At 42.3% G+C, this 27289-nt stretch overlaps 1 protein-coding gene across 1 annotated transcript in view; it reads left to right on the top strand.

The window, feature by feature from the left end:
* The first annotated feature begins 516 nt into the window (after positions 1 to 516).
* Positions 517 to 27289, top strand: part of LOC147896400 (dihydrolipoyllysine-residue succinyltransferase component of 2-oxoglutarate dehydrogenase complex 2, mitochondrial-like) — a 48527-nt gene continuing 21754 nt past the window's right edge. The window contains exons 1-11 of the mRNA XM_087382443.1: positions 517 to 735; positions 1866 to 1884; positions 1990 to 2121; positions 2313 to 2406; positions 3104 to 3213; positions 24317 to 24374; positions 24476 to 24503; positions 24641 to 24714; positions 24832 to 24906; positions 25696 to 25751; positions 25863 to 25907. Coding sequence (XP_087238569.1) covers positions 698 to 735; positions 1866 to 1884; positions 1990 to 2121; positions 2313 to 2406; positions 3104 to 3213; positions 24317 to 24374; positions 24476 to 24503; positions 24641 to 24714; positions 24832 to 24906; positions 25696 to 25751; positions 25863 to 25907 — 729 coding nt within the window. The 5' untranslated portion in view covers positions 517 to 697. The remainder of the gene's footprint in view (positions 736 to 1865; positions 1885 to 1989; positions 2122 to 2312; positions 2407 to 3103; positions 3214 to 24316; positions 24375 to 24475; positions 24504 to 24640; positions 24715 to 24831; positions 24907 to 25695; positions 25752 to 25862; positions 25908 to 27289) is intronic.

Raw genomic sequence — 27289 nt, 5'->3', positions numbered from 1 at the left:
AAAACTTACTTTTTAATGTTTAAAAGTAGCATGCTTTTTCTCTTATAAAAAAACAATATACAACTTATGAAACAAGACTGCACACGTGGCCATTTTTATAGAATGTTCTCCATAAGTGACAGTTTGAAACACACAACTTAATTAGTTATAAAAATCCACAAATGGAAATATGAAATCCTCCATTGTAGCACTCCTCTAACGAGGAAGTGCTAATAAAATAGAAGATCCTCATTACAAGTGGTTACCACCTAACGTATAGCATTTTTAATATGGCCTCGAATCTCCCCTCCCCCCCCATCGCCGCCCCCCTTCCCTGCTACCCCTCTACCCCTACCCCACCTAAAAAAACTAAGCCAACCTTATTTAATTCGTGAACGTGCAACCCCCCTGCACACATGGCCATCTATGAGGGGCACATCCGCCCGTGGCCTATGCTGGCAGCAGCAAGCTTGCTCTGTAACCTACTAGGGTGGGTTCGGGTGAGGTCTAAGACATCATGTCATGGGTGTGTAAGACCGTAACCTAACCGAGGAGAGAAGGGCAGTAGAGCACGACACCTCATTCCCATGCTGACTCGTCACCTCTCCCTCTTCGCGAGCATTAAGGTTGCCTGCTCGATCACTTTCGGTTGTCCTCCCATTCATAAATTTTGCATTTTGCTGCCTTCTCCTTCTTCTTCTCCTTCTCCATCGACACCATGTTTCGGGCTGCCTCAGCCTTTTCCTCCACTGCCAGGTACTCACCTCTCCTCTCCTTGTCTTTCAAGTACGTTTCTGCTTGAGGTAGGATCAATGCCCCTTTCCGATCCTCAGTTCTGCTCTTGAGTTTTCTACGCATCAGGCAAATTAGCGCTGCCAAATCCTACTTTGCTAGATCCGGGTTGCGTTCTCCAGTCCTCGTAATTGCGCAAGGCTGCGGTTGGTTGTAGCTTATCTCGATAGAAATATAGAGAAACGAAAGATGTGCCAACGGGCATAGCCATCCCAAAAGCTTCTTTATCATTTATGGGCGAAATCGCTAAACATATGAGACACTACAAGTGAATCGATTATCGATCGCACAATTATTTAAATTATTTCGTGCATGGCTACAGGATGCATAATTTTTGTAATATCAACCTGCACACTGGAAAGGGAAAGTAACTTAGGGCCTTATGTCATGGAGGGGAAATAGCTATTTTTGTTATGCCGTGCAAATACACCAGGGGAAATAGAGTGGGACCACAGAGTGGGACCACAGGAGACAACACCCCATGCTCTAGACCTCATGGTGCTATTTCCCCTTGACATTTCTCTACTGTTGATGTGACATTTCCTTATAGCCCTCTCTCATTTTCCCTTGAAAAATTATGTAATGCATCATGGGAAAAACATCTAAACTAGGCTCTTTCAAGGGAAAAACTTCCAAAATAGCCATCATTATTTCCCTCCTTTTTCCCCTTCATGACATAAGCCCCTTAGACGTTCGGTGGGTTGGACATATAGAACAACATCATATAGTAATTAGCCCATACTTGGCAATACTCTCACATGTTTGCTCCGTTTGAGCTTGTCGTCGGGAGTTTGTTCAGATACACTTGTTATATTTTTCAAGTGACCGTTGTTGATCAATCCGATCCGTTCGTGTGTGGAAAGCTCACAAAGGGAACCTTGAGCTTGTTGCCATTGAATTTTCTGTTTTTTGAAGTCTCTCTTTTGACTCCTGGAGTATCATCAGGCCCATGGAGTGTTTGGATGATTTTCATTCTAGTATTGTAAGAAAAGATATAGCCCTTTTCTACATGTATATTGTGTGTGTGCGCGCAAATGCGGTGAGACTATCAAATTACTTTGCCGTTTGTGACCCGTTCTGTTGACTTGTTGCAGGCAAGGCATGGGAGTACATGTACGCTCTTTTCTCTCAGCTTCTTTTCTTTGGCGACCCTGTTCTTTCTTTCGTCTCTAGGGTTGAGCTGAGCTTAAAGTGTTGCTTTATTAACCTGGTATTCAGGACATGAAAAGGTTCAACTGGGTTAGAAGTTATGTGGCAAGGGATATTAAATCTGGTATTGAGGCTCGAGCTATGATGCTTCAAGGAGCGGAGCATGTCTCAGATGCTGCGAAAGATACCAAGGGTCCAAAGGTAGGATGTGATTAGTATTTGTTCATTTATCTGTTGGGGAGTAATATTCATAATATGTAATTGTTGAGGCAGCGAATGTACTCACAACTGGATATTGCAGTCCATAGAAGGTCCAGGCCTTGCAAAATTGCAATTTTACAGATGTATGGTCTGTAAGGAATATTGATAGGGAAGAAGCTTTGTGTTGTCAGGGACTGCCCATGGCAACGGAGGAATTTTTGGGATCACCAAACGTTACCAGGAATGGAATTACTGCATCAAAGAGGACAGAATTTAATCGTAATGGTAGGTTTGGCGAAGCAGATATTTATTGATGTTGACAGTTGTGCTTGACGTTTGGAAGCTCTGTTTACCTGCTAGATGTAGTAAGTCAAATATTTCTCACAGATTTATAGAGTGCTTAAGAATCTTAACATCAGATTGTGCATGATTGTACACTCATATCTCTTGTGAGCTCTTTTTAAAAGTTAAGCTACTTTTCTTTTTCAAGGATGCTGCACCCACCAGCATGCTTTAGTCGCTTTCTTGGACTTTAGTTGGTGAACATAGTCCACTAGGCTATTGTTGTCTCCCAGACTTAAAGCTCTTTTGTGTGCGTGTATGCGTGTGTGAAAATAGTTGTTTACTGCAGGACTGCATTTTTAAAGCTCTGCTTTCTAGTTCTAGCCTGTTTTACTCTGCATGTACATGTGTATGGGAATAGTTATTTGTTACAGGACTACATTTTTTGAACTCTGCTCTGTAGCTCTAGCCTGTCTCACTCTGGACTTTTCCCTTCACCTCTGAAGAAATGATAGAAACTCAGTCTGTATATATTGTAGTGGGTGTATGTGTATGCATGTGACCTGCAACCACTAAGGATGTATGTATACATTGCTAAGTTTATTTATTGAAGCGTTATGAATGCCTCTGAGAGCTTATTTCTTCTTTGTACTGTGGCTCAAGATGTTTTTCTGATATTGAATATTTGTGAAATGAACAGGTGGGATGAATGCAATGGATCCACATAGAGGCATTGACACAGCAGGGGATGCTATTCTACACTTGAAAACTAGGGCGAAGGTGACGAGCACTTCAGAGGAAATTGCTCAGGTACAAGGGAAGACTGTTAGCATCTCTATGGGAGCAGTGAAAAGGGTGAAAGGGGGCCCGGGAGGAGGACACAAAGAGACATAACCAGACTACCTTTTTTATTTGTGTGCATGCATATTTATTGATGAAATATGTTTATTTGTGTGAATGCTTATTTATTGATTATCTTGATTGGCATGCACACATCGGCACGACTGTGTCCCATGTGCAGACACGCTAGGGGAGGGAGGAAGGGCAGAAGAGTTTATGTCTTCAGATAATCAGAATAGTATATAGGAGCACTGAGATGTTCAAGAGTATCAGACATGAATGTATTGTATGAACACTTTCTCCTCCTCACACCAACACAAGTACAGTTAACAAGATGATCTACAAATTAAATGAGTGAATGCCACTTTTCCCGAGTATATATGACTTTGAGCCAAATATATATTGTCCTCTTTGTTGACACAAGCTGGTAATGGGTTTACCTGACACCAAGTACTTGCTACATGAGGCATGATACCTGACAATGCATCAGTTGCCGGGCATGTGGTGCTTGGGTTGAGATGAGGGCATTCGTTCCCCCCTTGTAGATACATTCTGGAACTTGAAATTGGATTACGTCCTTTATATTTCCTCAGTTACTAAGAAAGCGATAAAGTCTGAGATCATGCCTTTTTCATGAGGAAAGTAATCAAGTGCATCAAAGCATTCGTTTTCATCATGTTCAAAATGTGATGCAGTGGGAGTCAAAAGTTTGACGCTCATTCACCCTGCTAAGAGCTTCTTGAATATATGTACAATGCTTAGAAAACTCTTGCAAGTTTCAAGCTGCCCATTTTACTTGTCATGTGCTACATGGATACACTAGTTTCCAAATTAGTAGTCCCCTTATTTTAAAGAAAGCTGATTCATGCTCTTTCAGTACCATTTTCGTTTGATACTTGATCCTCAAAGAATGAATGTTATTCATGCTCTCAGTACCATTTTTGTTTGATACTTGATCTTCAAAGAATGAATGTTATTGTCTTATTTGACTTTGTAATCTTTGTAACCTTATGCATGTTCCTGGATTCATCTAGATACTTGTTCCCGCCATATTAATGGACACGCAAATTTCACCTTTTGAAGTGTCCAGTTTGTGGGCATTATGCTCAAGATTGTAGTTTTGCATCTTTGTAGTAAGCGGTACATAAGTGTAAGGAGTCCATTTAGGTTTTAATTTTTTTAAATAAGAGAGAGAGAGAGAGAAAGAGAGATTGAGAGAGAGAGAGAGAGAGAGAGAGAGAGAGAGAGAGAGATTTTATTTCTGTTTTTTGGAAGATTTTGTTTCTTGATTTGCTTGTTTATTTTTGCTTAGTCACCTTTTTCCTTTCTTCTTTATTTCCTGTTTTCTTCTCTTTTGTTCATTTGACGTATTTTAGTAAGCATTGGGTTTGTCCAAGAGACTCCGTGGGTCTTTAGAAACCCAGTGTAGCTGCTTATGCTTGGGCACTGATGACGACAAAAGTGTTGCTTTGCTTGCTAAGTATGTCTTCCTTTTGTTTTTCAAAAAAGCTTTTGTTGCCTCTTTTTTCTTCTCTTTCGTTGTCTCTTTTATTTTATGTGTAGATTTTTGGACTTTAGAACAACAAAAAATCTAAATTTGTATGATTGGATATATTCTAGTTTTACAAAGGTATATTATGCTCAGGATCTCATCTTCTTAGTTTTGAAATCAGCCCGAGTTTGATTTGCAATCTCTGGCCATTGTGCTCATCACCACATGCCATTAGTTTTCAAATTGAGCCAAGGTGATTTGCAATCTCTAAAATGTGTGGGAGCTTTTGTGTGTGTGCGCACGTGCGAAAGAGAGAGAGAGAGAAGAAGAAGAAGAAGAAGAAGAATATATTATCGTCCTCTGAAGACCAAAACCGGCCTATGGGACCTGAGCAATACAATATCACAAGTACATGAAAGCTCCTCCCGAAGATAAGAGGGTGGAAAGAGAAACCACCTTCTAGGATTCAGGTGGATTCCTATGCTTGAAGAGCTTATACACAAATGTTCCTAAAGCTGAAGGTGACCCTTTATGCAGCAAATCAGCCAGTTTGTTATGTCCCTCAAGGAGGTGATTGAACTCTTCCCTAATGTGTGCATAGTGAGGGCATATCATTACCATGTGTTCTTCTGTTTCAACCATACCTTGATCACATAGTTGGCATATTCTACTCTTCCTTTGCATCTTTTTCCATCCCCCTGTTTCTATTTGCAGCTGGTGTGATCGGGTGCGAAGTGAGGCTAAAGCCCTCCGTTTATGCACTGCTATAGGTGTACATATGTACTTCTGCGTTGTTGTCTCCCTTCCTGTATAAATTGACCAATATTCGGGGTTGATATATGTGCGATAGTACTCAAATTTATCTTTGTTTTCTGCTGTTTGCCATTTCCTGTGTAGTGCATTCAGCAGGTCATAATGAAAAGCCTCTTCATCAATCTCCTCTGAAGAGTAGTTTAAATACTCTTCTACTTCCCACTTCTTGAACCATTTTTTTAGGTCCTGTGCCCATCCGGATGTCAAAATCTTGCCCTTGTTTGTCTTTTGAAGCTTCTGACTTTCATTCCATGCTCTCTTTGGTAGCCTTTCATTATCCATGCACTTGACCTTTGTGATGTATCTGAGTACTCTCTTCAGAGCATGTAGCTCTATGGGTATACATCCTGTCTCTAGGAGTAACAAAGAGTATGGTGTAGTAGCCTTGATGCCCAGGTGCCTCCTAATGAAAGACTTTTGCATTTTCTCTATCTCATTCCATGTTGATGGAGATATACTCCCACCCCATACCTCTACTCCGTAGAGAGAGAGAGAGAGAGAGAGAGAGAGAGAGAGAGAGAGAGGGAGAGCCATTGTGCTCATCATCACATCTCATATTTCAACTCGACCCAAGGTTAATTTGCCATCTTTGGCCATTTCTAAGCATTTTTTGCTTAGAAATGCTCGTTTGTGAGGGCCAAGAATGAAATAATATAGTCTTCACAAGCAGTCGTAGCTTGCATGAAGAGAATGTGGACTACTTTTTGACAAGACTTCTCTTGCCTTAGTCAGGGCTGAGTTTGTGCTTCACCTTCAGGGTGTTGACAGAAACTTAGTACGAAGATGTTTGTATAAACGGATGCTCAGAGTATATGTGGGTGTGTGGTTATGCATATGTGAGAGCATACGTTTATATTGTAGTCTACACCCAGTCGGGCGCTGATGATGCCAGTGGGGATGTCATAGTATGTGTGGGGGTGTGGATTTGTATGTGTGAGAGCTTATTTTTATACTATGGTGTACACCCACTGTTGGGCGCTCCCCGCTATGCAAGATGGAGTTTATGATTTTCAGGGTCGGAACTCATCGGCAAATAAGTTGAGAAGATCTCATGTCCTTCATGCATTCATCTTTTCGCATAGTATGTCCCTGCATGCTACATTAATATTAGAGCATGGTTCCTTTTGATTTGAAGAAGGTTGGAGGGAGTCCTGGAAGCAAATCACAATGATGGGGACGCAACCAACATAGGAGGGAGCATGGTCGAGATATCTTCTGATCGTGCATTTAAACCTTGCAGCAGAGTAAAATTTTTTTTCTCTGGCAGTCATTGGCGCAGCAATTGATGGGTCTAGTAGTCTTTCATCATGGACCCATCCAACATTGTAGCTCTCATGCGAGCGTTCAGGGAGCAAGATTGTCTCCTTGAGCCCAATTTTTTGAGTTGCACTAGATCCAGATCGATCGTTGGCGAGGTTTATTATTCCCTTAGGGGTCTTCCACCTCACAACACAGTTATGCGGACTATCCCTCGGCAATCGCCATCACAGTCAGTTCCTCTTTAGTTTTCATAGTAGCTGCATGTAGTTCCTTAGGGTCCTTCCTCAACGAGATTATTGCAGCCAGTTCCATAGCCAGCTCTCAAGGGTCTTCCCTCCCTGGAGCCATCTCAGCGTAGTCAAGGGTTAGCTCTTGGGGTTCTTCCATCCCTGGGGCCATCTTAGCTCAATCAACATGCACAAATCAAAGGCCTCTTGGGTCTACCACCCACGGGGATCATCCAGTTTCAGCAACTTATTCTCTTGGGTTCCCACCCGAGGGGATCATTTAGTTAGTGTAGTTAGTTCGGATGGGTTTTCCACTCGTTCAACATCTTCATCAAGTCTAACTAGTTCCTATGGGTCTTCCACGCAAGGAGCTCAATCGGCCGCCTCAGTTTCATGAGGAGATCACACAATTTTCACTGTCATTCGTGATAATTCTCTTGGAGCTTTCTCCCAAGGAGCACCCCAGTTGCAACAACTAGTTGTGATGGGTATAATGAGTTTCTATGGGTTTTCCATCTGTGGATGTCTGTTAGCCACATTAGTTTCAGTCAATATGACTCACATTTCACCTTCTCATCAGGAGTTTTCACAATCCCACTAGCCTTGAAGCTCAAAAGGAAGGCGTGAATGGTTGTCTCAGGATTTCGTAGACTAGTTTCAGGCCTAGCAAGAGTGGGTTCCTTTCCCTCATAGAAGAACTAGTGGGCGCAGCTGGCAGTTGTCAATAGTACGGAATAGCGCAACGGATCCTCAGGCGCCAAGCTCAGTAGGAGGCTTCTGTAGCAGTTAGGGGAGTTTTCCATTGCATTTTTGTATGCCATTCTAGTGCATGTACACAGTTGATAAGGCATTTTCGCAAGCATTTATATATCATAATAAAGCAATGTACAATAGTTAAGAAGATCTCGTGTCCTTCATGCTTGAGGTCTCTCTTTGCATTCATCTTTCCGCATAGTAAGTCCCCGCATGTTACAATGAGTTTGGGCATGTTCTTGGATTCATATTGATATATTTTGTCCTTTCCCTTATTGGAATAGCAATCCATATTGCTGTATGGCCTTGCTTGCAACCTTGAACCACATGCATATTTACTTTTTCTGCTAGTAATCTCTCTTCTTTTGGCCGAAGTTATGACACTGTGCACTTGATCTTGTGACTGCTCGATGAAGTTTCATTTGCCAATTAAGCATCAGCTACCTTTGTTTCACTTGAATTGCGAGAAGTTCTACTTTTGAATGAAGATTTGGCATTCGATTTTCCACCTATTGTTGGTGATAAACCTTGGTTTGAACCTTGTTAACTAGGTTGTTAAAGCTCTTTTTTGTTTTTCCTCTTGCTGTAGAAGATTGATAACATGCCATATGATGAAAGCTTTTTTCTTTGTGATTATGGTATAAAACTTATTGAGAAAGGCTCGACAAGGTTATTCCACAAGATTATTATCATTTACATATATTTCTCAAGATCTTTATCGTAGGGTACATATGCAACAAGTTGATCTTTTGGCTGTCTAGTCTGCAATTAATGATCAATTACAATTGTCCCTTGTCTTTGCCTAAGAGCCGATAGACAAGCGTTGAATGCTCAAATGTATTACAATAACTCTCATGCCCTTGCTATAGGATTGACTGCAAGGTGCAAGAAGCCTTGATTGCTCACATGTCTTGCAAGAATCCTCCACCCAGATAGCTGCCAAAGTGTTTGTTGGGTGAGTCTATGGGCCACCCATTGCCAGACCATGTCATGGAGACAAAAGTTATGCTAAGCTAGTAGGATAGCATTAGGGGAAACATAAAGGGCTAATTATGAGGATATAGCTCAGGGCCATACTTGTTGTCGAGCTACGGAGACACATTAGCCCCCCTTCACCTCCAGCCTTTTTCTATCAGTGTCATTTGCATTCCTCAGCTAGTGGCCATCTGCCACATTGTCAGCAAGTAGATCTCGGCTAGAACAACAGTAAAACAATGCCACCCTGGTACGTGTGGGTTGTCCACAGTAGTGGGGGGCCTTTAGAAGACCCATAGGGTATAGCTCCCTCGTGTAGGCCATTCTATGGGCTATCCATAGGTGCCACTCATTCCTTGTAGGCCTAGTTACAATCAGTTAGGTTTGTTGGTACAATTAGTACATGTACCACTTAGGATAGTTAGGACACTTAGGGCACTTAGCCCTAGGGTTTTGTCATATTGGCTCTCTCTTGAGCCTTCATTCATTGTAGCAGCAATTTCATTACAGAGGCTCGTTTTTTGCCTTCTGACCTCCATTTTTTGAGCTTCCATTGCTTGCCCTAGCCTACAGTGGTATCAGAGCAGGTCAGGGTTCCACCCTCTAGCCATTTCCAGCCACCCGGAGTCACCCGGAGTCATGTTGGAGCCATTGGGAGCCTGTTTGGCAGCCTATTCCTTTGCTGGTCGGCTCATTTTCCTAGGCATTTCCACATGTGTGCACATCCGAGGCTTCTCCAAGCATTGCCATCGCGGGAAGATTGTGTTTTAGAGCATTTGCTGCTGTTTTTGGGCGATTCCTCAGCATTTTCGACCTTCTCCAGCCTGCTACATCTCTGTATGGCGCATTTATTTCTGTCTTTTCCACACTTGTGAGCTGTACAGCTGTACGGACAGCTGTATGGTGCATGCTGTTTGGGGTGAATTCGGAGCTGTTTTCAGGCCTGCAGCAGCCGATTTTACACAAGTGTGAATTTTGGAGCTGACTTGTGAAGCGTGTCTGCGTCCTCAAGCTCTACGTCAGCCGATTTTCAGCTTTGGGGCCTGCTGCTGCATTTCTAAGTGCCTACAACCACAAGAATTAGGGTTGGGAGCTTGTTGAAGTGATCCGGAGGCTTCTCCTTGAGCCCTTTTCTCCTCATTTGGCTTACCCTTGCCTTGGGCTGCGAGTTCCCCTCCAGTGGATCGCCTTTCTCTCATTTCGAGGTGTTCTCCTTCTTGTGGGAGCACTATCTCTTGCTGTAACTCTCATTTCCAGCCCTTACTTGGCATTTTTCATTGCCATTTGCTGTACCTTTTACCTCTCCTACAAGGCTGACCACCTGTGCTCACATTTGGAGCCTTTTCCTTGCTGCATTTTTGGGTCTACATCATTCGGTAAGCACCTACTGCAAGGCTTCCTTCATTTCCAGCAAAACAGTCCTTTCTTTTGTTTTCTTGGCATTTTGGAAAGGCCTACCTGACTCATGCACAAGAATTTGTGGGGTGTAGTGTTAGGCACTGAAAAGAAGCCTAAAAGTAGGAGAGCTGAAGCAGATAAGATTCCTGCCTGGGAACAAAAAAATGAGAGAGATCTTGGAGTGATCGGTTGTGCTTTAGGAGCAGAGTACTTTCATCATTTAGACATTTCAAAGACCGCAGCAGAGAATTGGAAGACTCTAGAAACATTGTTTGGGGTCAGGATGAGACACTCTGACAATCTTGAAAGATTTGATGAAGATTGGGCTTTTTGAGATCATAGTCATGTTTTAGAATCATCTGTTGTGGTGATTGTTCCAGGTGATCGGATTCTGTTGTTGAGTTGATCACATTTTAGATGCTCTAGATGAGTGTGCTTAGCTCTTTCAGGTTCTGTGTTTTACGGGGGGTGTTGGGTTTTCTAGCTCACTACATCCTCATGGGGTGGTGCTTAGAGTTCAAAGGTTATTTTGTGTGATCATATTGCATGTAATTCTCGACAATAGTGGCTCCAAACTCTAATAGAATGTTATATCAAAACAGTCTAATACATGGTTAGAGTTTGCTTCAATTGTTGTATTTCAATCTTTCGATGCATTTGATCCTTACTCTCATTGGGAATGATGTTCAACAAGGTGAGTATTCTCATCAAGAGGAAGATGAGGAGACAAACATTGACCTAGCTAAAATGGAAATAGAATGGTAGAGTATTGGACGATGTCAAGGGACTATGAAATGGAAATAAAGCACATAGTAATTACCGTATAGTAGTGCTATCTAAACCATTATTCCTTTGACCAGCTGGTTGCTCTTCTACTTCGGGAGGAACAAAGCCGTGCAAATCGCAATGCTTCTAAGGCTAGTGATCAAGCCTTTGTTGCCTAGCATAAAAACAAAGGCAAAGGCAAGGTTTCAGCTGGTAACCCCGCCCCCCTCATTCACCTGTTCCTCTTCTTCGGGGGATAACAAGAAGAAGAAGAGATGCAACTATTGCTGGAAACCTAGGCATGATATCTCTAAATGCAGGAAGAGAATTGCCTCTGAAAAGAAGAATAAAGAGTCTGGTCTTGCAGTTTTTGGCTCTCTTACTCCAGAAGATCGACATGAGTCAGCTAATTTTGCACAAGACTAGCATTGGGCTTCTTGGTTACATGTCAGTATAATCGTGATCTTCATGATGTTCATGATGCCTACATGACAGTTTCGGATGTATCTGCTGCATGGTTCTTTGATAGTGGTGCTAGCAAGCACATTACTTCCTGCAGGAAGTTATTCAGCTCACTTGAGCATACATCTAAGGGGGAGAGTGTCACATGTGCCAATAATGCATCATATACAGTGAAAGGCATTGGGCAAGTTGCTCTTACTTCTGTTTTTGGTGGTCTTGTCACTCTAGACAATGTGCTTTATGTTCTAGGCATTCGCAAGAACCTCATCTCTATTTCAGCCATGCTATCAGGGTCTTTTTGATGGTGTTCGGTGTGCAGTGTATGATGCTACACATGCCTTTACTATGGTCTTTACTATGGTCTTTACACATGCGTTGCCCTATCAGCTAGATTTAGATTTAGATGCTTGTTGGGGAGAGACTAAAATGAAAACGTCTAGACTTCACAAGCAGTTGTAGCTTGAATGAAGAGATTTTGGACTACCTTTTGATTAGCCTTCTCCTTTAGTGAGTCTGCCCTTCACCTCTGGAGTGCAGACAGAAACTCAGTACGAAGACTTTGTATAAATGGATGCTCAAGTATGTGTGGCTGTGTGGATTTGTATGTGTGAGAGCATATTTTTATACTATGGTCTACATCCACTGTTGGGCACTGATGACGTCAATGGGGATGTCATAGTAGCTAGTCCCAGCTATGCATGATGGAGTTTATGGTTTTCAACCTTGTGAGTGACTATCATGCGATTGAAATTGCACTATGTTGTGTTTTTAGAGGATGAGTTTGGGAATGTTCTTCATCTAGGTATATGCTTTTGCCGTATTAGCGGACATGCAAATTTCACCTTGTGAAGTTTTCGTCCAAGTTGCGGCTTGCTAGTTTTGTGATAATTCTTTCTATCTTAAATGGTGCGTTGCCCTATCAGCTAGATTTAGATTTAGATGCTTGTTGGGGAGAGACTAAAATGAAAACGTTTAGACTTCACAAGCAGTTGTAGCTTGAATGAAGAGATTTTGAACTACCTTTTGATTAGCCGTTTCCTTTAGTGCTAGCCTTCGTCATCGCTGAGTCTGCCCTTCACCTCTGGAGTGCCGATAGAAACTTAGTACGAAGACTTTGTATAAATGGATGCTCAAGTATGTGTGGGTGTGTGGATTTGTATGTGTGAGAGCATATTTTTATACTATGGTCTACACCCATTGTTGGGTGTTGATGACGTCAGTGGGGATGTCATAGTAGCTAGTCCCTGCTATGCATGATGGAGTTTATGGTTTTCAACGTTGTGAGTGACTATCATGAGATTGAAACTGCACTATATTGTGTTTTTAGAGGATGAGTTTGGGAATGTTCCTGGATTCATCTAGGTATATATTTACTGGGACGTTGACTAGAGGACTGTATAGACTTGATGCCTATGACAAGCTTGGATGATGTTGGACTTGCAGATGCATATGCCTTTGCTGTTGATTCCTCTACCATGGCAGATATCCATTTGTGGCATGAGAGTTTTGGACACCTCAACTTTGGGGCTTTGGTGAAGTTATATAACGATGGTATGGTTGTTGATCTTTCCAAAATGCATGTCTTCAAAGCATGTTTGTGAACCTTGCTTGCTTGGTAAGATGCACCCTTTTGCATTTCCCAAGGATGGGAGAGTTGGTGCCTCACGCAAGCTTTGCTTTATTTGGTTGATAGTGATGTTCATGGATCCATGCTGGTTGCAGCTCTTGGGGGATTTTATTATTTTGTTACATTCATTTATGACTTCACCAGGCATACTTGGATTTTTGCATTGAAATCCAAATCTGAAGTTTCTACATGCCTTGGCTGAGAATGAGAGTGGGCTGCACATTGCTCACCTTAATACAGATAGGGGGGGTGAATATATGTCAAAGGAGTTTGTTGTTTTTTTGGCCTTACGTGATATTCATCATCAGTGCACCGCAACAGAATCCCATGGTTGAGCGTAAGAATAGATCAGTGATGGAGATGGCTAGGTGTATATTAAAAGGCAAGCACTTGCCTAACAAGTTGTGGTTGGATGCCGTTATGTGTGCTAATTACATTTTGAACATATGTCCTACAAAGGCATTGTAGACCATCACACCTTGTGAGGCTTGAACATGTCATAAGCCTAGGATTTTTCACATGAGGACTTTTGGATGCTTAGCATATGCCCATGTGCCTTCTCAGACACTCACCAAGTTTGATGATAAAGCTGTCAAATGCATTTTTATCTCAGAGAGCAAGGGCTATAAGCTCTACCAGCCACGTATGGGCAAGTGTTTTGTGAGTACGGATGTTGTATTTGATGAATCCTCCACTATGCCTTTGTTGGACTATCAAAAACAGCCTGTTGTTGATGCCCCAGATCTCTTCGACAGCTTGATGCCTTTGTTTCCATCAGATGCTCATGATGATGTCACATCTGAGGTTGATCCTTCTCCATCTATTGGTCATTTGCAGCCATATGTGCATCATGATATTCAGCCTCATTTACATGTGCCTTCTCAGACACTCACCAAGTTTGATGATAAAGCTGTCAAATGCATTTTTATTGGGTATATCTCAGAGAGCAAGGGCTATAAGCTCTATCAGCCCCGTATGGGCAAGTGTTTTGTGAGTAGGGATGTTGTATTTGATGAATCCTCCACTATGCCTTTGCTGGACTGTCAAAAACAGCCTGTTGTTGATGCCCTAAATCTCTTCGACAACTTGATGCCTTTGTTTCCATCAGATTCTCATGATGATGTCACATGTGAGGTTGATCCTTCTCCATCTGTTGGTCATTTGCAGCAATATGTGCATCATGATATTCAGCCTCATTTACAGCCTGATATACCTCAGCTTAATCAAGACATTATGCACAGGGCTCTTGACCAAGAAAGAGCTGAAATCCAGGAGCCCAGGAAGGTCCCCCGTTGGCTCCTCGACACATTTAAAGACAGCGAACAGGATAATGTCACATCTGAGGTTGATCCTTCTCCATCTGTTGGTCATTTGCAGCCATATGTGCATCATGATATTCAGCCTCATTTACAGCCTGATATGCCTCAGCTTGATCAAGACATTATGCACAGGGCTCTTGACCAGGAAAGAGCTGAAATCCAGGAGCCTAGGAAGGTCCCCCGTTGGCTCCTTGACACATTTAAAGACAGCAAACAAGATACTCCTCTGCCAGCCCGTACTAGAGCAGCTGTCCGGAAAGAGCATGCTAATTTGGTTGCTTGCGCATTGGTTGCTATAGCATGCAATGAAGAGCCCTTATGTCTTAAGGATGCCTTCTAGAATGATTGTTGGTTGAAGGCTATGCAAGATGAATGAATTCAATCTATCAGAATAACACTTGGGAGTTATGTGACTTGCCTCCTGGCAAGAATGCCATTGAAACTAAGTGGGTTTATAAGATTAAACGAAAAGTTGATGGTTCAGTAGACCGTTACAAAGCCCGTCTTGTTGCCAAGGGCTATGCTTAGCAGTAGGGCATTGACTTTAAGGAGACTTTTGCCCCTACCTCCAGGATCACTACTTATGAGCAGCCAGCACAAGGCCTTGGTTTGGGTACTTCTACTCCTCAAAATAATAATGTGCAGTCCATAAATGTGGCTCAGGCATCTCAGCCATATTTGAGGCAGCAACCTGAATATTTTGGTACAGATACTATCTTTGATGCTATGTTGATTTCACCGCCAATTGGGCATAGAAAGCAAGCCATGTATGACAATGTGGGAATGCAGCCAGGCATGCAAGCCACAGCACATGCTCCCATGCCTAATGTTCAGCCAAGCATGGCTCTCCCTAGTGAAGGGAATGCTGCAAAAATACAGCCATCTTTGGGACAGCCAACATCAAATGTATACAAAGAATTTAAGGATGGTGGTTCTTATGTCAAGTTTGAGACATATAATGGAGTATAGCACAGGTACAAAGCCCTCACATTCCTTCAACAGTTTGGGGGTTTGTTTACAGAAGCATCCAAGATGAGGAAGGTTGCCACTTTTTTGAAGTTAAAGTACTTTCACACTGGCATGACTTGTCATACAAACTTTGCAAGAATCTTGATGATTACACCCAGAGGTTTTGGGATGTTTTGTTGCCATTGAGCTCTTACAGGCATGTTTCTTTAAAAGAGCAAATAGAGAGGTATTGTTGTGGATTTCCTAGTGAGCTACGTGATTATTGCATCAAAACCAAGGTGGGTTCTATGACTCAATTAATTGAGAATGCAAGGACAGCATATGCATGGATGCAAGAGAAGAATTTGGGCTTTATGGACAGCAAGAAAGAAGAGAGCAAACGGGCTGCCAAACACCAAGATAAGAGGGACATCAAATCTGAAAATAAAAATTATGGCAAATGACCGTTTCAAAAGGGAGGAAAAGCCCAATTCAAAGCTGGTCAAAGGCGTGGACAGCCTAATAAACATCCGCGTAACAAGTTATCTGATGAAGAGAGAAAGTCACTCATGGAGCAAAACAAATGTTTTATATGCAAAGGAGAGGGACACTGCTCTTATGATTGCCCATACAAGAAAAGAGACAGGTTAGATGATGATAAGAATGATGATAAACAGGCTGATCGGAAGGGCAAAAGGCCTAGCAAGACTTCTTCGAGATGTGATTGGGAGTTTGCTACATGCATATGATGAAGAGGAACGAAAAACACTGAGATGTGCAAAGCATGGGGAAAAATCAGAAATCAAAATTGTTTGTTTTTCTTTGATTTTGGGGCAAAGGCGAATTTCATAACTCCTGATATGGCAGGAAGGCTTGGCATCAAGCCTGAGGAAACGGGGCCATCCGGCATGTGTGATATGGTCAACCTTGAACTCAACACACCTGTCACTCCTATCATTGGCAAGTTGAGGATGCATATCTAGGGATATCAGGATGCAGAGGACTTCTACATTATGCCTTTGCCAGAGTGTGATGCTTTGCTTGGGATGCCTTGGACGTACAGAATGGGGGCTGATGTGCAGATGAGAAACAAGAAGATTTCTTTAACTCATAGAGGCAAAAATCATGTACTTGATGTAAAGTTGAAAGGGGAGTCTATCCTTGTAGTTTCAGCTTCTTGCATTTTCAATGTAATAAAGCGTCATATTTCAGTGTAGTTGATTTTTGTCAGAGAGGACAGCCAACCAGTTCAGGAAGGCTCTACTCTTTCTGCTTTAGATAGAGAAAGGGCTACTTTTATTTCAGATTTTCAGGATTGTTTCTCAGATGCACTTCCTCAAGAATTACCTCCCAAGAGGCCCGACGATCATCAAATTGATATAATTCCAGGAAGCTCACTGCCTAATATACCTCCCTATCGTGTCAGTAAGGCACAACAAGAAGAGATAATGTCACAAGTGAAGGAACTCTTGGAAAAGTGATTAATACAGCCAAGTAATTCTCCTTACTGCTCCCTTATGTTGCTTGTGTAAAAGAAGGATGGCAGTTGGAGAATGTGTATTGATTATAAGGACCGTTCTCCAATTCCACGCATTGATGATATATTGGATCGGTTGGAAGGTTCCTCAATGTTCAATCGTATTGACCTTAAAAGTGGATACCATCAGATACGGATATGGCCTGAAGATGTCTACAAGATTGCCTTCCGCACTTCATTTGGCTTATATGAGTTCCTTGTGATGCCTTTTGGTTTGACTAATGCACCTGCTACTTTCAATAGAATGATGGACAGAATTTTTAGAGCACATAGAAAGTTTGTGAGCACTTTCTTCGATGACATCATTGTGTTCTCTAAAAATGAGCAGGTGTCACGGGGGCGTGAAATTCTAAGTACTTTAATGTACTACAAGACCGTGACAACTTTGGTTTTAAAAGTCCAAGGGTGGGCTTAATAATGTGTAATTAAACGCGGCATGGTGCCTAGCACATAAGCGTAATTAATCCCTAGGCCCAAAGGCATTCCAAGGAATTAAAAGAGTGGTTGTTGGGAAATGATGATGTGGCATTTTTAATGGGCCCCCTAGAGGGCCATGTACCTTCAGTGGCCCCCCTAGAGTTCCAGGTGGCTCTAGTGCCTTCTACATGCTCCTTTGCCATTCCTGGACCTTCCTGGGCCTTCTAAACTTCACATGTGTGGTTTTCTCTCTCGTCTTCTCCCTTTGTTGAGATTTTGGACTGGTTTTTCAACCTCCTTCAGCTGAATTCCGTTTTTCTTCATAACTCCTCACCCGTTTGGATTCCTCGACTTCCGTTTGGCCCGATGGCTTCCCCTCTGCCTCCCCTTCGTAGTGATATGCTTTTCCCTCCGTGCGTTTGGTAGAACGGGCAGAGCTGAGCACTTCTTTTGCCGGTCGAATTTGCAAAAGTGGCTTTTTCTGGACCTTTTTTTCTTCTACCGCCTCCTGGGCCTCTCCTCTTGCAAAGCTACAGCTTTATGTTGAATTTCGAGTGGTCCGACGCGCTGGTTGACTGGTTTTTCTCAGTTTTGGAGGACTTTCCGGCGATGAAACTTCTCCAAAACCTTCTTAATGCATTCCTTTCTGAAGCACGCTTCTTTTGAGCCCAAGAACTCCCACTTCTTCGCGACAGAAGTGCTTCTTTTCGCATTTTTCAGTGGAATTCTTGCTGGTCGGCTCTTGTAAATGCTCTTTCTTCATGCCTTTGCACTCCTCTTTGGCTGAGAATGCAATTGGGCATTGGCTACTATGTCCTCTTGGCGATTGAGGACTTGGTTCAAGTTTTCAGGGCTTGGTGAGTTGTGATTTTGCTACTGCAATTTCTTTTTGCCATAAGCTATTGGTTGGCCTCGTGTGCCGCCTCTTTCTTGGCTCACTGGTGCCCAGGCAGTGCTACATGAGTCATTCCTTGGTTGGGTACTTTGCTGATTTTATTTTGGAGCTTTGAAAAGCTTTGTGAATGCCATCTGGAAACCACTCAAAGAGAGTGCAGTTGGGGTGCAGTGTGAATGCATCTGGACAGCCAATGGAATTGCACTCGGAAAAGAGAATGCCTTTGGGTTGAGCCTACGGGTTAAGTGCACTTATGTGATGGTGTTATATGCTTGAAAGCCTTGCGAAGGCTTAGTGAATTGGGGCTGCGTGCTTAGTTGCAGGGAAGGTCTCCCAGATGCAACTTGTAATCATTTCACTGTGAAACATAAAGAAATACCGAAAGGGGTGCCACGGTGTTTGGGGCCAATCGGGTGTACTTGTCTATGTCTGTTGAGCAGGGGCATTCTAGCCTCCATCCCTTTTTCAGTGGTTTTGTTTGTGAACAAATGGGTAAATGCCAAATGGTGATCATGCAATGGTTAATGGTTGTGATATATGCTTTGTGAGTTGTAAATAAGTGCTGAAGTGATTAAAGGTTTAGTTCCACTGCCCTTTGAGTGATTAGAGGCCGGTTTCAGCAGGAGCACAGGAAACACCTCACTAGTGTGTTTCAAGAGTTGAAAAGACACAAGCTATTAATAAACACCAAGAAAAGTGAGTTCTTTATGCATGAGATTCATTTTCTCGGTCATATAGTGTCAAAGGATGGAGTAAAGATGGATCCTGCAAAAGTTGAGGCCATAAGGAGTTGGCCAATTCTGAAAAATCTGCATGAAGTCAGAAGCTTCCTTGGGTTGTGCTCATACTATCGGAGGTTTATAAAGTCCTTTGCAGAAATTGCTTCTCCCTTGCATGCTTTAGAGAAGAAAGCTGTACCGTTTCGGTGGGGACCAAAGGAAAATGCTAGCTTTTGAAGAGCTGAAGCAAAAGTTGTGTTCTGAACCCGTTATTATCTTGCCAGATTTTGCAAAACCCTTTGCTGTACCTTGTGATGTATGTGGGAACAGCATAGGAGGCACTTTGATGCAGGATGGCAGAGTGGTTGCATATGAGAGTAGAGTTCTGAAAGATGCTGAATTGTACTTGCAGACATACGAGAAGGAAATGTTAGCAGTGATACATGCTTTGACTACATGGAAACATTATCTTCTTGGAGCTGATTTTTATGTGCAGACAGATCATCAGTCACTTAGATATTTTCTCACGCAGAGAAAATTATTTGAAAAGCACATGAGATGGGCTAACTTCCTTTCAATGTTTCATTTTCAAATTGTACATGTGCGGGGTAACAAAAATGTCGTGGTTGATGCACTTTCCAGGAAACCACAGCCTGAAGTAGTCTCCAAGAAACCCAGTGTTTCAGCAGTGAGCATTGCTTACAACAATGTGTTAGATGTGATGAAAGATCAGTATGTTAATGATGCTCAAGCCCACTTTGTGCCAGTAAGAAAGAAATTACAGCAGATTAAATGGCAAAATTGTTTCTGCAACATGTCTTCAAGTATCATGGGATGCGTGAATCCATAATTAGTGATAGAGATCCGAGGATGACCAGCCTCTTTTGGAGAGGGCTGTTTGAAAATATGGGCACTACGCTGAATTTTTCGTCATCTTTTCACCCTCAGTCTGATGGACAATTGGAGCAGGAAAACTCTACCATCCTGGATATGTTTACAGCAGATCAAATGGCAAAATTGTTTCTGCAACATGTCTTCAAGTATCATGGGATGCCTGAATCCATAATCAGTGATAGAGATCCGAGGATGACCAGCCTCTTTTGGAGAGGGCTGTTTGAAAATATGGGCACTACGCTGAATTTTTCGTCATCTTTTCACCCTCAGTGTGATGGACAATTGGAGCAGGAAAACTCTACCATCCTGGATATGTTTAAATGCTATGTCTCAGACCACAAAAGCAAATGGGAGCATTATTTGCCTTTGCTGGAATATGGTTACAATAATACGGTGCACACATCCACATGTAAAGCACCTTTTGAAATAGTGGAAGGTGCCAGGAAGATCTCTCTCATTTTGCATACAAAAGAGAAAATCTTCGAAGCTGATCGTTTTGTGGAAAGCCTTGAAGAGGCTTACAAGAAGATCAAATATGCCTTGCAAAGAAGTTAGGACAAGTAGAAAAGAGCAGCAGATAAGCACTGCAAGGAATTGGTATTCATAGAGGGTGATTGAGTTTTGCTGCATTTTTAGAAGGCAAGGCTGAAAATTAAGAAAGGCAAGGAAAGGTTGTACACAAAGCTGAATATGCGTTACTATGGTCCTTTCCAGGTTTTTGAAAAGATAAATGAGGTAGCTTAGAGGTTGAAGTTGCCTTCGCATTGGAAGATACATAATGCCTTTCATGTGAGCTTGTTAAAGCAATATCATGGAGATGTTCCCGAGGATTTACCTGATGAGATACAGCCTGAAGTGGAAAAACAACATGAACTTCTGGTCCCAGAGCAGATTCTGGCACACAAAGATAGAAAGCTCAAGGGTAAAGTTATCCGTCGCTACTTGGTAAAATTTCAAAATTATCCATCACTCCATGTGAAATCGATGGAGAAAGGTGAACTGGCAGATTCACTTGAGATATTGCAGCTTCCGGGCTCCTACAGGTAGTTCAGCAGAGTGAGCGTCTGGAGCATTATCTGGTGTTCGAGAGGGAGGTAGCACCTCCACTCCCTCAATATAGACGGGCTCACCGTGATTTCATGAGATCGCTTGATGACACTATATGTTTCATCCGAGATACTGAGCTGACAATATTTCTCATGTGAGACTTCATGATATTGATGCATCTTGACTAATGATCGCCGAGGATCACATAGATTTTGAGCAGTGTATATGGATGGATGCATGCCTCTCCTAGCCATATTTTCACAGTCTTTGTATACTATAGTTGCAGCTTTCTTGTATGCTCTTTCATGGTATATTTCATGCTCGCTTCTGTGTTTTAGGGCAGCAAACTGTGGTTTGCTGTTTCAAGAGAGGGGTATGTTACAGAAGCGTAAAATTCTAAGTACTTTGATGTACTACAAGACTGTGACAACTTTGGTTTTAAAAGTCCAAGCGTGGGCTTAATAATGTGTAATTAAACGCAACATGGTGCCTAGCACATAAGTGTAATTAATCCTTAGGTCCAAAGGCATTCCAAGGAATTAAAAGAGTGGTTGTTGGAAAATGACGACGTGGCATTTTTAATGGGTCCCCTAGGGGGCCATGTACCTTCAGTGACCCCCCTAGAGTTCCAGGTGGCTCTAGTGCCTTCTACTTGCTTCTTTGTTATTCCTAGACCTTCCTGGGCCTTCTAAACTTCACGTATGGTTTTCTCTCTCATCTTCTCCCTTTGTTGAGATTTTGGACTGGTTTTTCAGTCTCCTTCAGTTGAATTTCGTTTTTCTTCATAACTCCTCAGCCGTTTGGATTCCTCGACTTCCCCTCTGCCTCCCCTTCGCAGTGATATGCTTTTCCCTCCGTGCGTTTGGCAGAACGAGCAGAGCTGAGCACTTCTTTTGCTGGCCGAATTTGCAAAAGTGGCTTTTTTTTTACCTTTTTGCTTCTATAGCCTCCTAGGCCTCTCCTCTTGTAAAGCTACAGCTTTCTGTTGAATTTCGAGTGGTCCCACGCACTGGTTGATTGGTTTTTCTTAGTTTTGGAGACTTTCTGGCGATGAAACTTCTCCAAAACCTTCTCAATGCATTCCTCTCTGAAGCACGCTTCTTTTGAGCCAAAGAACTCCCAGTTCTTCGTGACAGAAGTGCTTCTTTTCACATTTTTCAGTGGAATTCTTGCTGGTCGGCACTTGTAAATGCTCTTTCTTCATGCCTTTGCTCTCCTCTTTGGTTGAGAATGCAATTGGGCATTGGCTACTATGTTCTCTTGGGCGATTGAGGACTTGGTTCAAGTTTTCAAGGCTTGGTGAGTTGTGATTTTGCTGTTGCAATTTCTTTTTGCCATAAGCTATTGGTTGGCCTCGTGTGCCGTCTCTTTCTTGGTTCATAGGTGCCCAGGCAATGCTACATGAGTCATTCTTTGCTTGGGGACTTTGCTGATTTTATTTTGGAGCTTTGAAAAGCTTTGTGAATGCCATCTGGAAACCACTCAAAGAGAGTGCAGCTGGGGTGCAATGTGATTGCATCTGGGCAGCCAATGGAATTGCACTCGGAAAAAAGAATGCCTTTGGATTGAGCCTATGGGTTAAGTGCACTTATGTGATGGTGTTCTATGCTTATTTTATTTTGGAGCTTTGAAAAGCTTTGTGAATGCCATCTGGAAACCACTCAAAGAGAGTGCAGCTGGGGTGCAATGTGATTGCATCTGGGCAGCCAATGGAATTGCACTCGGAAAAAAGAATGCCTTTGGATTGAGCCTATGGATTAAGTGCACTTATGTGATGGTGTTCTATGCTTGAAAGTCTTGCGAAGGCTCAGTGAATTAGGGTTGCGTGCTCAGTTGCAGGGAAGGTCTCCCAGATGCAACTTGTAATCATTTCACTGTGAAAATATGGAAAGGGGCGCCACGGTGTTTGGGGCCAATCGTGTGCACTTGTCTATGTTTGTTGAGCAGGGGCATTCTAGCCTCCATCCCTTTTTCAGTGGTTTTGTTTGTGAACAAAATGGGTAAATGCCAAATGGTGATCATGCAATGGTTAATGGTTGTGATATATGCTTTGTGAGTTGATAAGTGTTGAAGTGATTAAAGGTTTAGTTTCACTGCCCTTGAGTGATTAGAGACCGGTTTCAGGGATTTGTAGGAAGAGGTCTATGTTTCCCAACCTCTTGGCTTTGAGGTTGAAGGTTCTGAAAGCAAGGTATGCCGCTTAAAGAAAGCCCTCTATGGATTGAAGCAGGCACCTTGGGCTTGGTATTCGTGGATACACTCTTATTTGCTCACACTTGGCTTTCAGAACACCCTACAGAGGCTACCCTTTACATCCACAAGAGTGGAACAGATTTGCTGATTTTAGGACACATGCCGAGTAAATTGCAGATTTTAATGTTGACTTGCAAAAGACATTTGCTATGTCTGATCTTGGTCTTTTGCATTATTATCTGGGCATTCACTCTATTCTCCGATACTCTCAAGAAGTGGTCGTGGTAGAATTGTATCTTGGTGTGGAACACTTGCCCCCCCCCCCCCCCGCGCCCCGTTTGTGATGTATACAGCTAGAGTAGGGAAGTAGGTATTGGATAATCAGTCCATCCTTTGATACTCTCAAGAAGTGATCGCAATAGAACTGGGTCTGGGTGGGGAGCCCCTAGTCTCCGCCCCAAGGCCATGACGTGCAGAGCTTGAGTAGATCTGATACGGTTGATCTCATGTCGTGAGATTAGGAGGGACATGGCATCCAAACTGTATTGAAAAGGGGGGAGCCGGTCCATCTGAATACCCAATTTGGCAAACCATGAGGATATACACGCATACTAGGCCATGATAATCCCCTCTATCTGCTAGTGTCTAGATGGATCTAGTGCCCACTCGGTGGCCTCCAGCTAGGCAAAGCCCAAACCGTATAATGGTATGTCACTGTCGGTCATGGTAAACTCTACTTGTACTAGAAAGAAAGAAAGAGATATTAATGTCTGCAAAAGGCCTCATGACCCTATGAGACAAGGTAAACATAAAGAAACTGCTACATCTCTGAGGCGAGTTATTATAGAACATACCTATCTTCTATGCTATCATATTGTGACCTTCATTACATTGCTTTGGGCTTGAATTTGATTTCTCTAATCAATGCTTGTCCTACACGGTAGACCGCCCATTTTCCTGCTTTCCTAGCTTCTTTCACTTTAGTAAGTTCAGTGGCTTTTTGCTGGAGTTGAGTCAGAGTGAGCTCCTCCGAAATCCATATCTTCATGCCCTTCAGTTTATGTGTTTGTCAAAGAATATTGATCCTTGCTGCCTCGTCACTGAGAGAAATTTGTATATGTGTTCCTCCTTTGCTGGATATTCTAGATAATGTCTGGATCCCCTTCGACTTGTGCTACCTTCTCCTCCAGATAGTTTATTTTATCTTTTGTGTATTCCCCCATAACAAGGCGGCCATCTAGTAATCCCCTCATGCGTAAGATCAGCTTGAGAGTGAGAGAGAGAGAGAGAGAGAGAGAGAGAGAGCTGATTGATTTACTGTGATTGTAGCAGGTTGCTTGTGTAACTCAATGGCACAATGCCACACAATTGCATCAATTGACCAGATTTGGTATGTGAATTCAGCTGTAAACACATTAAACATCATATCCAGAATTGGCATCTTCATGTTGATTATATGAGCAGCTGCCTGACATTCCTCAATTGATGCAGGTGTCCCATATAAGAATGTCTCTACCCGGTATGTCTTTCTTGGATAGAAGTAGACCTAGTAAACTGACTAGTGTATTCTTTACCATGGCATTGTCTTTGTTATGCTTTTTGAATAAGGTTCCTGAGGAACATTTATAACTTATCTGATAAGGAGTTTCATTCCAGAAGCCTAGGTTGGGTGCAATGGTTGCAAACTCCTGCTCAGCAAATATCTGTGAGGTTCTTTGCAACTGGTCAAGGTGATTATTTATATGGATTTTACTTTTGCTTTTCATTATTTCTTACTTCTTGGATCATAATTTTGAAAATTCTCAGAATTATTTCAAGTTGGCTCATCAAATTTTGCGGATGTGCAGATGAGAAAGCGGAAGTTACAGTGCCTTTCATGGGTGAATCCGTGAGTGATGGGGCAATTGCAGCCTTTTTGAAAAGTGTGTGAGTCCTTTTTTTTGGGCTAGGGCTTTTCTATTTTCACCAGTCCTTCAAGCAGCTCTTCTTGAAATCTGGTTACAAAAAGCACACCTTCATAATATATATTTTTATTCTCACTTGCCTACATCAGTTATAGCTTCGGTTTCATAGCATGTATCGTTTCCAAGCTTTGCTTGAATACATTTTCATGGCATCACATGAGCTGGGCGCACTCTATCAACTTTGAATTAATACTTCCACTGAATATTATATTTATGCTTGTGGCCTACCTCTTTATTAGTCAAGCATACTCTAGTTTTGGGGAGGTATCCTTAGGTCAACCCCACACTGATTCTTCAGGTCATGCTAATTCTTCTCCGAGCTCATCTTGATGTGTTGACTAACTTCACAATTAGTCCTTGGTTGTCGTAGTTTCTGTAAGCACCTTTTTGTAAGAATGTTGGATACGACTGATTGTGGTAATGTATCAGCCAAGAGCTCACACACACACACACACATACACATACACACACACCATGTCTGTGAACTAGATTCCCAATGCATATGCAGCACATGCATGTGTATGTACCCGGATATGGTCACACATGCAGGTTCGAAGATCTTCTCTGTGACGTACACATGCACATGCAACTGGCGCACACATGCTAGCACTTAGTGAAAGCTCATCTTAGAATTCGTGAAGAATGGGTGCAGTTTTCAATATGCTTGGGTCCTTTCTCCTTTGAGAAAGTCTGTTTTGTACATGTATACTTTTTGTCATCAATATCGCTGTTTGTGAATGAGTGCAGAGCCTGGCGACCGAGTGGAAGTTGATGATGTTATTGCACAGATCGATACAGACAAGGTTTTTTCTTCTTTTTTCAAAATTTCTTGTATCTTTCGTTTTTCAAACTGAATTTTTTATTTTAGAATTCTTCAATAATCATTATATACTGTTTCCGTGCGATTTTTTCAGGTGACAATCGATGTACGAAGCAGTGCAGCTGGTGTTTTAGAAAAGGTAATCCTGATCATCGATTAAAATGGGTCTTCCTTGCCAAAATTTGGGGTTTTCAGGAAGGCACTGTTAATGTGTTACATGGGGGCTTTACATTGCTTTGCTTTTTGGACCCAAGACAAGGACCTATTAAAAGTGGGAGTTATAATGTTGACCAGGGAAAATGCTAGGTGGATAAAATGAAAATCAGTCCAACAAAAATTCTAGAACATCACAATAATTGACCAGTAGGAAAGACATCTAAACAGTCTGTGCAAGAGGGGAGGCCTATTTAGGTAAAAGTCAAGCAGTGCAAATGAAAGTTGCACTTTGCTAGTAGAAAAGCTGGAGTCTGGGTATAAGGTATACGGAATCGCATGACAGTAATTCTCTGCCCTTGGAAATGGTTCGTGGTACTTCCTTAAAGGTCACCTAAGTATTGAAAGCTGGAATCTTCTTGGTAGGAATGTGTGACCCTTGAACGGTGAGCAACATGCTGTAAAGTATAAATGAAAAGCACATTTTGCTTGCTGTTTCTTTGTAAGAAAACTGAAAGATATCATATGCTATCATATGCTGTGGATGAGTTATGAAGGGCATCTGTCTTCGTCTGATGGTAAGAGTTTGTTTGCCTCTCTTGTTTTGTTTTGGTTCTTTTTTGGCCTGCCCTCTGGGTAGGTCTAGGTGGAGGTTCGCTTCTCTGAAGCAAAATTCCGAATTTTCGTTTTGTGAGAGTCTTGAATATTATGATGGGGCCAACTCCACATATCTTTCCCTTGAAATCTTCCACCTTTTTCTCTACTCCCCCCCCCCCCCCCCCCCCAACTCTCCCTCTCTCTCTCTCTCTGTCCTTTATCTCCCATAGTCTTCCTACACACCATCTCCACTGTATTCTTTTTTGCTTTTTTGATCTGATTAAATATAAAAGTTGCTCTCTCAAGGACATGCAATAGATAATAACTTTGTGTGTGGCTTTGAAATGGAACACATGCATGCGACATGTACACGCACACACAATCATGTGATATTGTAATTTGCGTTCACTCTGGCATCTAAGCATTAATTCTCTTACTCAACCTCTTAATAAACCATTCATCCTACCCATAAATTTACATGCAAATTGTGTTTTGTGCTGGAATGGCTTATGTCTTTATGATTTGTGAAGCTCTTCTCCGATTTGACTTTTGTTTTCACCTTAGGTTTCTAGCAGTTGGCTCTATTCAAAGGGCTAGTCTAGGGTTAGTTTGAGTTTAGTTGGCCTTCTCACATAACGTTTTAGGCCTATTACGGCAAGCTTCATCGGGAATCGCACTCACCGGGAAGCTTTTGCAAGAATCTGAATCGCAGGAACCGGCAAGTTTTCATCCCGGAAAAGGATAGTTTGTCGTTTACATTCTCTTTAATAG

Source organism: Dipteris shenzhenensis, chromosome 12 (assembly GCF_047967505.1).
Source record: "Dipteris shenzhenensis isolate YYH24624 ecotype China chromosome 12, Dip_SZ_1.0, whole genome shotgun sequence".
In the NCBI taxonomy this organism is placed as follows: Eukaryota; Viridiplantae; Streptophyta; class Polypodiopsida; order Gleicheniales; family Dipteridaceae; genus Dipteris; species Dipteris shenzhenensis.
The sequence above is the reverse complement of the archived record's forward strand: the minus strand, read 5'-3'. Positions and strand labels throughout refer to the sequence as shown.